Here is a 14,261-nt window from a genome sequence, read left to right as displayed (position 1 = left end):
ATTAGTGGACTATTAGTTGGGGAATCGTAGTTGTATTAATTCATTGAGCTAATAAATAGTGATTACGTTGAAAGCGAGTGTACCAGAATCCTTCGAACCCTGATATCGCGACACTATTAGTCCTCCAGTTCTTCTAGGTCATTGACCATAATAGTTTCACAGGTGCCTAGTTCAGAGGGGATTTTGGCCGGTGGCTAAATCGCCAGGTGTCTGATACCTAACATTAGTAGGTTCTTTTCCCATTCCATTCACGGGGTTAAATGAGAATAAACCAATTTGAGGCACTAATAGAGGCACATCACTTAAAATCACAAGTGAAAGTGTTGGTTTAAAGAGGTTGCCCACAAGGCGTCAGTCCTGGACCAACTCTGTGGTCAGTGTGCATGGGCGGCTGGTTTGATGGAATGTGTTCATCATTGAACGTTTTTCTATCGTACGTGGTTTTGGTTACGGCTGCCACTGGTTCTGGTGTTGGTTCTTCTGCTTTAATTTGATGTTAGCGATTTAAGAGAATGTAATATCATCTTGTGGACATATGAATTTAAGGACAGTTAGTATGATATATTAACATTTAATTCAAAAATGTACTTTCTAATGTGTAGCAAATTTACATCTATGAATATAACACCTGCTTGCTGCAGTTGTACGCCCCCGAAACCCCCTGAACCACTCCTTCATCTGATGCCAATTTACATTGGGTAGGGTTGTTAATTAGCAATTTAGTGCCCTTTAACAGCGCGGTCAGCCGCTACCTGTTTATAGCAGTGGCGTAGCTATTCACGATTTTTTCCCAGGGCTAGAAAGTGTGCAGAAGGGGTCAAAAAATCCCTTGTTGGCAATAAATTTCGCAACAATTGCCAAAACGGCGTGGTTACACACTAACGAAATGCAACAGAGATGGACGGATTTGAAGTTTAGATAATGGGGCTCCGTCCCTGGAGATGCGATGCTACGGCTATTGTGTGTATCTCGTGGATGCGTGCCCGTGAATATCAGTCATAAAATCTGTGCCCGCCGGGAGCCTGCACGGTAGGACCGCGACGGGGCCCGTTTTTCACGCGATTCCGGTGTGTCTGTTATAGTAAGAAGAATGTGAATATTTAATGGCGCTTTGTATTACAAACTGGTTTTTCTCATACACTTGAAGAGACACTAGGTCTCCGTGTAAGTTACAAGGTACCTAATGTATACTTGTCAGTTGTTGCACAAGATAATATCAATCAGTCCAAAAGTGTGTAATATTGATACAAAACTAAAATAGGTAGAAAAAAGTTCTCCAGCAATGTTAGCGCGGACCCCACACCCATGTAAGCTAATTTTAGGCCCGGCACTAAATTTAACAGAAAATAATGTGGCCTATAATGGGCCTCAACTATCTATATTTACCGATCTATTTAAGTGTTAGAGCATCAAAATTGACCATCCTCATTATTTGCTTCGAATCATTGAACATGCTTCTTTATATTTTAACGCGTTATACCAATGGGCCTTGAAGATAAATTTGTCCACCATTTTATCAAGAAACATACAGTTCTCCTCGCACCCTTTTTAAGTGTTCATGTACGCTTTCCTACTTTTCCTACTTGCTAAATTAATCACTTTACTACATTATTGCAAATATTAACTACTAATTACTGAAACATTTCTTCTAGATCCATATGATTTAAACAGCATCTACAATAATCCATTCACCATAGACGTATGTCTTCAGACCGCGCTTTGCAAGCGTAAAATGGCGATAACAGAACCCGTATCAGTTTATAAACAAAATACCCTACAGCATCAATGAGAAATAAGGCTGTTCTTATCAACCGAATTCCAGTCTACAAATCGTCTTCTGTTGAATAAAATGTGAATCTACATAGTACCTATTAAAGGGTACTATAGAACTATAAGTAATAGCCTATACTCTGTGATTTTCAAAAGACTGATAAAAAAGCGCACATTACTACTTTAAAAATATAAATAATTATACAGTTCAATATGAAGACTCGGTTGTGGTGGTTAATTTTTCTGGACGCTGTATTGGTGGGTTATGGGTCAGTGCTGTTGCAGCACGTTAAGAATAGGACTAGTGGGAATTTTTCTCAAGGGAAGTTCAGTGTGGACGAATTGCTGCACGGTGTTTTCCCTACAAAAATTTCCAGTGATCTAGATTTGGATCCTTGTAAGGCAGGTAAGTGGGCAGGGTTCCGAATTTGTATGAGAATTGGTGGTGTGCAAATATGTTTGAACAACAAAATCCAATTAGAAACATTTTTCTTATTGGGAAATTACGGCATCTAATTAGAAATTAGTAAATAGAAATTAATAATTCGAAATTAGTAATTAGAGTGAAATACTAATTAAGGAATACCGTTGTTAACGTTTCGGTGACAGATCTGTTATCGTCTTCAGAACTTAGGAAAAATAAGTAGAAAAATTAAAATAATTATTCATGTATACAGGATGTCACATATCATCATAGAAATATTTCAGGAAGCGATAGTAGTCTTCAAAATAATAAAAAAATGCTTATAGACCCATAGTCAAAACGCACCATTTTTGATATACAGGATGGCAAAAGTTTCACATTTTTTGAAGGACATTTTCAACAGCTTTTATAATTAAAATAATTAAAGTACATTTTTGACCAAGGGTCAATTAGCTTTTTTATTATTTTGTAGAGTATTATCGCCTCCTGAAATATCTCCATGATGATATGTTACACCCTGAATAACCGCGTCAAACGTATAAAACGTATTTAGAACTATAATAAATCACTATAGCCACAAGATCATATGATAAAGAGTCCTTGGTAAAATCGGACATAAAAATATAAACTTTATTTGAGGGTTAAATTCATGTCCGATTTATTGAAATTTGGACTGATTCATTCTATTGTGGATGAATTTTTAATTTTCATTTATAAATTTGAAGATCGAAGTTAAATGTTTATGAGCAGGAACGAAGTCCTTTCTGAAATACTATTATCACGTTTTTGTTTACTGGCAATTGAGTTTTATTATGTTGCACCAAAACAGAAGAAATTATCTCTTAGGTTTTTTCTTAGTTGTTTAACATATTATTTCCAAGAAAAATAAGGTACTGATTGAGGTACTGAAGTTACCAATGGTCAATAAATAAGAATTACATCAGTCTGAGGTAGAAGGAGTGGGAGCCAGTTTCTAATACCCGCTCTTTATCGTTTTAGCTATGTGCTTTAGCATTGCCCAGCATTTTAATTATATAAACATGAAACCATCTTACAGACTTGGCAGCTATTTATCTTGAGGAATATAAAGAACATGAACTTCATGTAGGTTAAAGTGGCCCTTTTCATTGAACCTTTTTACCCCAACTCTACAAGTAACGTGCGCTCAAAACACCACCCAAACCACCTTCATAGATAATGACTATATCCACCTTTTTAGGTAATTTTGATTACGGCCCATAGAAAAAATTTGAGAAATTCTGATGTTCCCATGATAAAAACGTCCTGTGTAAAAACCTTAATGAAATCCAAATCAGATGATTTAAATATTCTATACGGTTTTTACTGCTATTAGTACGCGACTTATCACTGCGACATAATGAATAACTGTAATGAGATATGAAATCAGGCCAAAAGGGTCGGCCCTACCGGCCCTGCAGTGCTTTGTCTGAAAGTTTATTACCCGCATAATTTCAACTTCCTGTGTCTGTTTTAATTCCTGGTTACGAAACAGACATTCGAAAATTACGAGAACAAATAGGTTATTCCATATTTGGTTTATCCCATATTTGTATTTCTGATGCTGGTTTTGAACTCATCCTGACATATGTGGAGCTCAGGAAAATTTAAAAATCCGAAAAATGACAAAAAAAATTATTTTCGAAAAATTTTGGTGGGATGAAGAACTGAAATCGACTCCAAAATTCCTGAATAGAACTTTATATACAGGGCGTAACACATCGTTATGAAGATATTTCAGGGGGCGATGATATTTTGCAAAATTATAAAAAATGCTAATAGACGCATGGTCAAAAACGCACCGTTTTCGATATACAGGGTGGCAAAAGTTTCACATTTTTTTTAAGGAAATTTTCAACAGTTTTCAAATTTTGTTTTTGTTAAAATTTATTTTATTTTGAGAAATTCGATTAAATGTTATGAATTGCCTGAGATAGTTAATAACTGAGTCGGATGATTCTTGTTCCTTACTTTAAATTTCAAAAATGTTACCCAAATTATACGTGAGAAAAGAGTAAAATTTGAGAACAAACGTGAAACTTTGCCACCTTTCATATCGGAAACTGAGCGTTTATGACCATGGGCCTATTACCATTTTTTAAATTACTTTGCAGTATACAGAAATGCTATCGCTTGCAGTGCACAACAGTACTATTGCCTCCTGAAATATTTCCATGAATATATGTCACACTCTGTATAAATTTTACATAGCAGAATATAGTCATGGATACATCAGCAGTTAAACTAGGACAAAAGGTCGCGTTCCATATGGGACATTATTACCTTAAATAGTACAATAGATGCAATATAGGCAGAAAATAATCTTAGATGCTTGAGCATTTATATGGGAATATAATTGGTAAGCTCGAAAGGAACGCTTACATAAGCTTATTCTAAAGTCATAGATTTGTAAACGGACAATTATGCTCTTGTTAGGTTTATTGAGTGACTTATGTAACGTTGCCTCTCTGGACAATAACCTTGGGAGAGCCAAGATGAGCCATGTCGTTTGATTTATTTACTGTGGTCCTGAGTTATTTATGATCTGCATTTACTCGTGCAATGACTGTTTAAGTATTTCGTGCACGCTAGTGCCTTTTTATTGCTCACCCCCGTAATATCACATCAGGTACTTATTTGTCGAAAGGAGTTAAATTTAATGTCCCCGTGCTCCCCTAATGCCCGAAACTTGCTAATCCTTCCTTCCTCCAAACTAGCACAGCTTTGATCCAATTATTTTAATTGCCTCCATTGGCGTAACATCGTGACGTTAATCCGATGAAATATCAACTATCCCACTCCATTTGGAACCTTGACACGTTTTTCTATATTTCAACCTGGACCATTAACGCTTGTAGTCTTAGATTCTATTAAAACCTCATTTTTAAGGACACACTCCTCTAACGAGGAGCCATTGTTCTTAGTTTCGAGAGCCAGTCATAAAACGCGACAGGCGTCGTCTTCAATAAAATTAAAAACGCGTTAATCACGACAGCATCATCATCCCCATGATGGGGAGGATCTCATCCGCGCCTCGTCTTCGTCAAATCACAAGGGCTCAGACCTGCCGAGTGCCGAGGCTGTGTCATTAAACTTTAGGAATTAACCCTAATCTTTACAAATAACGAGTTGCCGAAGTTTGTCGGGGGGTCCCATTTCGGATTAGGTTATTAATTTTAAACTATTTATCCCCCTCTTATGAAACCCAGTGGTGTGCATAGGGAATTTTGAGGAGAAGCCATTTTTTAAATTAAGTTATTTAACCAATTAATCGCTCATTAATGCACAAGTTGGTTTCCACGTTTTTTCTTCCACTGCTTCGCCATCATTCTTGAGGAAAATCCAATTTTGGATTGAACGGAGGTAAATGAAATAATTCATAATTAATTCCAGCTCTGAAGCGTAAACTCGGCTCGCCATTTAGGGGAGTTTTGTTGAAAGCCTGCGAGTTACCTATTTCGAAAATTCAATCTCACTAACAGTGTTTGGCTGCCTCTATTAAAATAACGCATTAAAGTAAAACAATTGAAAAATTCAGCGTTAAAGTGGGGCATTAATGATCGATACTGCATATATTCCTTCTGTATTTTTCCAGTTATTTCCGAGAGAATTAGACAAACTACCCTATATCGACCATACTTTAGTACCATATTTTACCAAGTCTTTTCTAATTTTGTCCAAAAGGGACAGTTTTCTCAATCGACACGGTTGTCTAATCGAGTTTCATTCGGTAACTAGTTCTAGGTGGGTAATGAAGGCAGGCGCCTTAACTTCGTAACTCAGATAACAAATCGGAACAGCCACAATAAAGGTAGTTCTTCAGCTACAGGGCGTGCCCTAAAATAGTTCAAATATCTGCATTTTTTTGGCAAAATCAGAAAAACGCATTCGAAAATGCTATTTGGCGTAACTATGTTAATTGCGAGATATTGTTTTGCTCGTCTAGCTACATGCCACTAGTTGAGCAAAGCTATACATTTCCTAACTGGCTGCATAATTACCTATTTTTCTTACGATTTTTCTAGGAGTAGGATTGACCAATATGGAATGTTCAACTACACTGCTCAAACGAGTCTAAGAAAAAAGCATACTCTTGGCTACAATCTTTATATAATGACATTAATTCATAATAAATTCACATAAAATTCCTTCAATAGTTTCTTCAAATTCGGTGTGAGGATTTGTCAATAATTGTCCTTGTTCCCTAGATTATTTTGAGCAGTGTATTTAGTTCGTAAATTTCTTTTAACGCTTTGAGAAGAAAAACATAATTTCACCCAAATTTTAATGTGTTAAAATCCAAAAATATGAAATAAATCGTGTTTGACCAATGCAAATTTTCCATCCTATTAAGCTCTAAAATAATTAAACCACCGAATTATTAAATATGGCCGTTGTCGATAATTATTTCTCCCTCGGTTGGCGTTCGCTAACAATAAATTTAATTTCCAATAATTAATAGATACTAACTTATGGCCATCCGCAACGTTTGATATTAAAATTTATGTTTATCTGTTTTAATTAATCTGCATATGTTTAGCGAAATTATTTCCATGGCAAATAATGGCGCGTTTTGTCCGCAAACAGGGCTCAGCATAAAGTTAGGATAACAACGCTTTTGTTGTTGGTCTCTGATGGAGGATCGATACAAAAATATGTTTCCAACTATACAGGTTGGGGCGAAAGTCAAAGCTCAAAATTTTCAGGTGTCAAATAATAAATGGAACATATTACTACTGCGAAGCCGCATTTTTAATCTTTTCCACTAGTTTGGCAGCTTGGGGAGAGACTTTCTCCTAACCACGGAAAACTCAAAATTTTGAAAAATGTTTTTCTGTCGCGAAATGAGGCCTCAGAACTGTAAAAGACGATGTAACATCCAGTTGTTCTATGTCACTGATTGAGCTAAATAATTACCAAATTTTCAGGTAACTTTCAAGGAGATATCGCACTGTCAGAAGAAGACTATCCATCGAAGCCGAAGCTCAAACATTCATTGCTTCAAGAAGAAGTCGAGAAATACAAACAAGAGGTAAATACATGAGAAAAAAATTACACAAAGCAATAATATAGGATTAAAGTGTAACATACTTCCTGGCAAACCTCGATATGTGGTAGTTTTGGAGTGCTTTAGCAGAATTCCCCTTGCTTCCCTTTAATATTCTACTTTTCTTTAGGTACTGGAAGGTCTCCAAATCGAAGAAGAAGGCCTTACTGACTTAATTCGCAAGAAGACCAAGCAGTCTGCAGACCTGCAGGTCACTAAATCCAGCAACGATCCTTCTCTCAACATTTACTTCGGTACTCAATACAAACAAGGCCAAGTTTTAAAGGGTTATCCCAGGAGTGGATCATCATCGATAAAATCTACTATTGAATTTCCAGTAGTGAGCGGTGAGCAAACACGTCATAGAAAGAATGAGAGTCTCAGCCAGAATGAGCATCATCAGAGAAGGAGAAAGCGGCGCCATAATAGAAGAAAGAAGAGGAATAAGCCCAGGTACTTCACATAGCTTAGCGTACAGGAGCAGTCTCCAATTCTGTAATAATTGGTCTTTAGGAAAACTTTAATTCATGACTACACCAACGCCAAAGAACTATTCCAAGAAACTCCGGTGCATGAATTCGAGCCTTATTTCGACTTGAAGAGGAAGTTCACTGACGCCGGGCGGTCTCTGAGTAGAGTCCCAAGGGCTGCCACTGCAAGGAAAGAAAGAGTCTGGGATTACGGAGTCATTCCGTATGAGATAGGTAAACTATTTTCCTTTAGATGAGTTCACAGTACTTCAACTTAGCGCTATTTTAGATGGAAACTTCAGTGGGCTCCACAAAGCTCTCTTCAAGCAAGCCATGAGGCATTGGGAGAACTTCACCTGTGTGAAGTTTGTGGAAAGGGATAGGGATGAGCATTTGAACTACATCATATTCACCGAAAGACCATGTGGATGCTGCTCTTTTGTAGGCAAACGCGGAAATGGAGGACAGGCCATCAGTATCGGAAAAAATTGCGATAAATTCGGGATTGTTGTGCATGAACTGGGACATGTAGTGGGGTTTTGGCACGAGCACACCAGGCCTGACCGAGACAATCACGTCAATATTATCAGGGAGAACATTATGAACGGTATTCTATAAAATGATTTAAAAATCGATTTGGTTCAGTTCATTTTTTCCGTAGGTCAGGAATACAACTTTAATAAATTAAACGAAGATGAAGTGAACTCGTTGGGATTGACTTATGATTACGACTCAATAATGCATTATGCAAGGAACACTTTTTCCAAGGGCACTTACCTGGACACCATACAACCAGTGGACATGCCCGGCAGAAAGAGGCCAGAGATAGGTCAAAGGGTGCGTCTTAGTGAGGGAGATGTAGCTCAGACAAATTTGTTGTACAAGTGCCCAAGTAAGCATTCACTTGCGAGAAACTGCGTTTCCTGACTTGAGCTAATTTAATTTCTCCATAGAATGCGGAAAAACCTACCAGCAAAATTCCGGAACCTTTTCTCCCCCGGTCTACCACAGCGACAAAATTCCTGAAGAGGGAGTACGTTGTGAGTGGAGGATCACCGCCACTCATGGAGAGAAAATTGTCCTTAATCTTACGGGCCTAGACATCACCAAATCTCTAGATTGTAGTGAAGACTTCGTAGAGGTACTTGGAAAATAAATAGAAATCAAGGTGTAAAGGGTTGTGATATTTTTTAGGTGCGTGATGGTTATTGGCATAGGTCCAGAGTACTGGGAAGATACTGCGGCACTGGGCAAGTGCCTTCAATTACCTCAGTTGGAAGTAGGATGTTGGTTACGTATGTTGCGAAGAGGCCTAAGGGTCATCGGGGCTTTACTGCCAGTTACGAAGGTACTACTAAAAATACATTCAAAGAAAATACAGAAAAAAGTATTATTTCCAGCAATTTGCGGTGGAGGTTTCTTCATAGACTCCGAGGGTCACTTGGAGTCCCCCAATTATCCTGAAGAATATCAACCTAACAAAGAGTGTATTTGGAGGATTACTGTGCCAGAGAACTTTCAGGTGGCTTTAAAATTCCAGAGCTTTGACGTGGAAAATCACGACAACTGTGTCTATGACTACGTAGAGATTAGAAACGGTATTACCGTGGATTCTCCAATTATAAAAGGTAGTACTCCGACGTCGATGAACTGAAGTCTTAATGGTGCTTGGATTGTAGTACACTGTGGCCATAAAATTCCTCCTGATGTGATTTCGACCTCCAATCACATGCTTGTGAAGTTTGTTTCGGACGGCTCTGTCCAAAAGGGAGGTTTTTCCGCGACTATTATGAAGGAATATGATGAATGCTCTAAGGTGGACCATGGGTGCGCCCAGCTGTGCCTCAATACTCTTGGAAGCTTTGTATGTGCCTGTCGCATTGGATATGAGCTGCATTCCGATGGGAAAAATTGCGAAGGTAGGTAAAGATAAGGTTAAATAAATAATGTATCCCTTTATGCCATAGATGCGTGTGGCGGAGTTTTCGAATCGCCTAATGGTACCATAACATCACCGTCGTTTCCAGACCTGTATCCCTTCAACAAGAATTGCGTTTGGGAGATAGTCGCGCTGCCTCAGTATAAAATTACCTTGAATTTCACTCATTTCGACTTGGAGGGGTAATTTTCAGCCATTTCCCCAACGGATTTTAAAGCGTCTGTTGCAGGAATAACAATGCTCAGCAACAGCAATGCGAGTACGATCGTGTGGACATATTCAGTAAATTCAAAGAGAGCAGAATGAAGAAACATGGCTCTTTCTGTGGTTCTAAGGCCCCTAATCTTATTACATCCGAAAGTAACATCATGAGGGTCGTGTTTTATTCAGACACTAGTGTCCAGAAGACTGGATTTGCCGCGGTGTTTTTCTCAGGTAATAATTCGTGCAGGCAGCCCGCTCCCATATGGAGGATACTGTAAAAACTTAGTGTGCAGAGAGTGGTATTTCCCCGGATAAAACTTCCGTAAATATGGCGAATATAGGTGATTTTGCGAAGCCCAAATGGATTTTAGATATGGATGAATGCGCTAAGGACCATGGAAACTGTCAGCACGAGTGCCTTAACACCCTTGGTTCCTACGTTTGTACTTGCCACAATGGGTACACCCTGCACGAGAACGGACGGGACTGCAAAGAAGGCGGTTGCAAATACGAGATTACTTCTCCCGTTGGGAAATTGGAAAGCCCGAATTATCCTGATTATTATCCGGCTCGCAAAGTAAACTTATTCATAATGGAAAGAGTTCCCCTTGTGATGTTTGCTTATTCCTTAGGATTGTGTGTGGCACTTCAGTACAACTCCCGGTCATCGAGTTCGCATAACTTTCATGTACTTCGAGGTGGAGCCCCATCAGCAGTGCGCCTACGATCATGTGGACTTCTACGACGGTTCTTCTCCGGAGACGCCCTCTTTGGGCCGATTCTGTGGGTCCAAGCTACCTCATATGATTGTGGCCACTGGAAATCAGCTTTATATGACTTTTAGGTCTGTTTTCATCCATCTTCATATTGGATTTTTCCCTTTAACCAACTCATTAAAGGTCCGATGCCAGTATCCAAAGGAACGGTTTCTCAGGTTCCCATTCGACGGTTTGTGGAGGACTACTGCATGCCACTTTGGAAAAGAAGCATATTTATTCGCATGCCAGATTTGGAAGTTCGAGTTATGACAATAGGTGTAGGAAAGTTGTTTAAATTGTGAGCAGATTTGACCAGATTTTTTCTGCTTCAGGGCGGATTGCGACTGGACTATAGAAGCCCCAAGTGAATACAACGTCCATCTGTCTTTCCTCACTTTTGATATTGAAGATGAAAAGGATTGCGGTTATGACTATGTAGAGATCTTCAGCGGATTGGATGCTAGTGGTTCTACTTATGGGAAATTTTGTGGGACAAAGGTCTTATAGTTCCCTGTTTTTTACTTAGTTTTCAAATGAAATTAAGATCGCGCAGGGTCATTGGGATCTCGAAAGTGTTAAAAGACATGATTTGGCAGTGGCTGTTTTTGCTTCCCAGTACGGAGGACCGGATTAAAAAGCTTGCGATTTCTGCAGTTAGAACCGCTTTTTTATTTTAAATACTGGCCTGGATTTCTCTCAATAATTACTGCATAATTTGTAAGAATTTATGTCAGAAAGCTAAATTCCCTGATTCCAATTTTGGGTTTAAAAGTCAAACTACTGGAAAAAACTTTCCCTCTGGGGTTGCATTTATTGTGCAAAAAGTTAAAAATTCTTGGTGATTTAAGAAAAAAGTTCTCTTCTTTCCTTTCAGCCCTCAAAGTCCAAAAAGTTCCAAATTTAGATTTCTTGGGGGGCCAAAGGCTAATAATTTCCAAATCCTTAACAGGTAAATAAATTATGTGGATCCATTTTTCGCGTCAAACTCCAATGTGAAAAATTCTATCTTGAGAGGAGAAAATGCGGCTACAATGAAGTGAAATATCTCCAAATAAAATTGTAAAACATAAAGGCGTTTTTCCCAGATTTCAACCAAGCACCTCTAACATTTTTCGCGATCCCATCGATATGGCTCGATTTTTAAACACCCTATATGCACAATTTCAAATGGCGAATTTATGAGTTTTTTTTCTTTTAGAAACCTGCTGACGTAATATCCATCAACCAAGCCTTATTGGTTCGATTCCGCAGTGACGACACATTGGTGAGCAAAGGTTTTAGCTTGGTGTATGAGGCAGTGACCTCAATAAGTGAGGAAGAGGAATGAACAAGTCCCTCAGTTATGTCTGCCGCAGTTCTTATTTATCATTTCGATAAATTTTTTGTTTATTTATAAGAAAATGTGGTATTTGGTTGAAGTTGCTAGGAAGGCAATTTTCTCTACGCTCAAAAATCAATTAAAAAAATTATCGTATTGACAGAGAGGGGTAAATCGACTTATTTGCGATGAATTTTAGAGGTTCTTCTAGGAGTCCCTGCTAGGAATTAAAAAATATACTACTTATAGTCTGTTGCATTAGCATGATGATAGAAGTAAGAATAACGTGTATGTTTGTAGGAAGTTCTTATGACTCGTGTATTAAATATTTAATGTTAATTATCGACCTGTTCAATGTTAGTGTTAAGCTGTTGACTGTAATAATGTTTTTACATAGCCAAACATCGTCTTTTCTCATTATGATCGCAAAAAACATTTTTGAGTAGCAGATGTTCCGGAATAGTAAAATTTCGTTGGTAAGAGATTTCATTATTTTAAGTATGTACTTAATTCTTAAACGACTGTTTGCAAACAATATGCAGTTAAAACGAATGTGTAAACCAGAAGAAAATACGAACTTTTCAAAACTTTAATTGATGTCGTAAAATAAAGGTAATTCCGAGCTTTAGTGCTGCTAGTTTGATTTCTATCTTTGTTTTTCGCCTTGGAGGATTTTGGGGAACAATGTATGTACAAAATAAGTATTTATTCCTTAATATTTCCATAGGAGGCTTAAACGTCTCTAAATAAAATTCCCTATGGCACTTTATCCCCATTTTAGCACAACCGTTGATGTCGATGCACATAGTCGATGTCTAAGCTCACCAATAGGTTGCTAACAGCTCCATGATGAAATCATCTACAGTTTCCTAAAGTTCGGATTTCTACCATGATCTCCAATAAAGAATTTAGCTAATCGCCAGACAGATAAACGTTACTAAATCCATTAGAATAGTTTCCGTCAAGACGATATTTTCTACGAGTATATATTTTTGTAATTTTAAATTAATGAATTTGAGGAAACGAAACGCCAATTCTTCCAAGAAGTCTAAAATTTAATTTAATTTTTAAAAAATTAGAAAAAGTACCGGAGTAAGTATTAATTCTCAGGTGGTATAATTGTCATGGTTATGCCACTTGTAAGTCAGTACCTACTTCGGTTGCCACCTGCGATTAGCAATTATGCCGCGGTTTTGTCACCTGTGAATTAATACCTAGTTCGGTTGCCACCTGCGATCGGCAATTATGCCGCATATGAATGAATATCAATTTAAAGCTATAGATAATGAAGATCTCTGAACTCTGTTTGTATTGATAGCAGATTCCAGTGATTGAGGATCAATATTTGCTATCATAATCTTAAGTTTCTTCCTAACTGGACGGAGTTCAGTTTAATACAAGAATAATGCTGAGCGATTCGTCTATTTATTATCATAGAAGCTTCTATAACTGCAGTTTGCAACAGATGATTTATGAAAATCCATGGTCTGGCAAGTAACTTACTCTTCAGAAATTCATTATAACTCCACTTCCTCTTAGCTTAGCTATCAGAAATAACGCTTTTGTTTTAGAAAATCGAAAGTCAATTAGGTCTGGAACGAGACAATGATGGCGTCTGATGCTTTTAAGGTTTTATTTGTCGGGGCTGGGGCTTCCTTTAATTACCAAACCCGCAACCCCTACGCCTCTGTCCCCCTTTGATTTATGAAAACTTTTCCTTTATGCCGGGTCGTTTAGAAGCCACGATATGAGCAAAACTGCATACGTTTTACTTGTTAGTTAAATTGAGTTGTTTCAACTTGACCGAAGTAAATTTAATTCTCAGATTTAATTCAGCTCATAGCTTCGGTTTAAATTGAATTTTTGCATAGTTTAAACTTGGATACGGATTATGCAAAGCCAGCTTAAAAATGTATTATGAGCAAAAACATGCTTTGCTCAGCAGCAAGAAAACATGGACGATATTATGGGACTTACTAGCCGTTCGCGTCATCAAAGCTGAGATAAGGCGCTGGGTTTACACCGCATTGGTTGGCTTTTTAGATGGGCATTTAATGCGCTCGGCTGGCCCCAAAGGAAAATGGTGTTTTTTAATCATAATCATGATCTATTTAGTTAATCGGAAACCGCAGAATGCGTTCGTTCGCACCAACATCTACTCCAAACCAAGTTGATAGATCAAACTGTAGAATGAATTTTCTCGAGCCCTTGGTAACATCTAACTCAGAGGAATCCTTTACTGCACTAAATTTTCCACATGAATGAGAATGCTCTAAATTACTTTCATGAAAATGAACGTTATGAAATTCTCAT

General features: G+C 37.9%; 2 protein-coding genes across 2 annotated transcripts in view; both read left to right on the top strand.

The window, feature by feature from the left end:
- Positions 1 to 14,261, top strand: part of LOC136415759 (tachykinin-like peptides receptor 99D) — a 152,729-nt gene that overhangs the window by 67,237 nt on the left and 71,231 nt on the right. The gene's annotated exons all lie outside the window — the stretch shown is intronic.
- tok (tolkin) lies at positions 919 to 12,576 on the top strand. The gene is made up of 18 exons (XM_066400563.1): positions 919 to 1,176; positions 1,653 to 2,176; positions 7,141 to 7,244; positions 7,390 to 7,712; positions 7,773 to 7,963; positions 8,019 to 8,336; positions 8,391 to 8,621; positions 8,683 to 8,870; positions 8,924 to 9,077; positions 9,130 to 9,357; positions 9,409 to 9,648; positions 9,697 to 9,850; positions 9,898 to 10,103; positions 10,244 to 10,449; positions 10,505 to 10,716; positions 10,772 to 10,906; positions 10,963 to 11,128; positions 11,829 to 12,576. Exons 2-18 carry the CDS (start codon positions 1,984 to 1,986, stop codon positions 11,955 to 11,957), a joined length of 3,378 nt encoding a protein of 1,125 aa, XP_066256660.1. The 5' UTR covers positions 919 to 1,176; positions 1,653 to 1,983; the 3' UTR covers positions 11,958 to 12,576.

This window comes from Euwallacea similis, chromosome 21 (assembly GCF_039881205.1).
Source record: "Euwallacea similis isolate ESF13 chromosome 21, ESF131.1, whole genome shotgun sequence".
Classification (NCBI taxonomy): domain Eukaryota; kingdom Metazoa; phylum Arthropoda; class Insecta; order Coleoptera; family Curculionidae; genus Euwallacea; species Euwallacea similis.
Note: the sequence above shows the minus strand (reverse complement) of the source record. Positions and strands in the feature narration are given on the sequence as shown.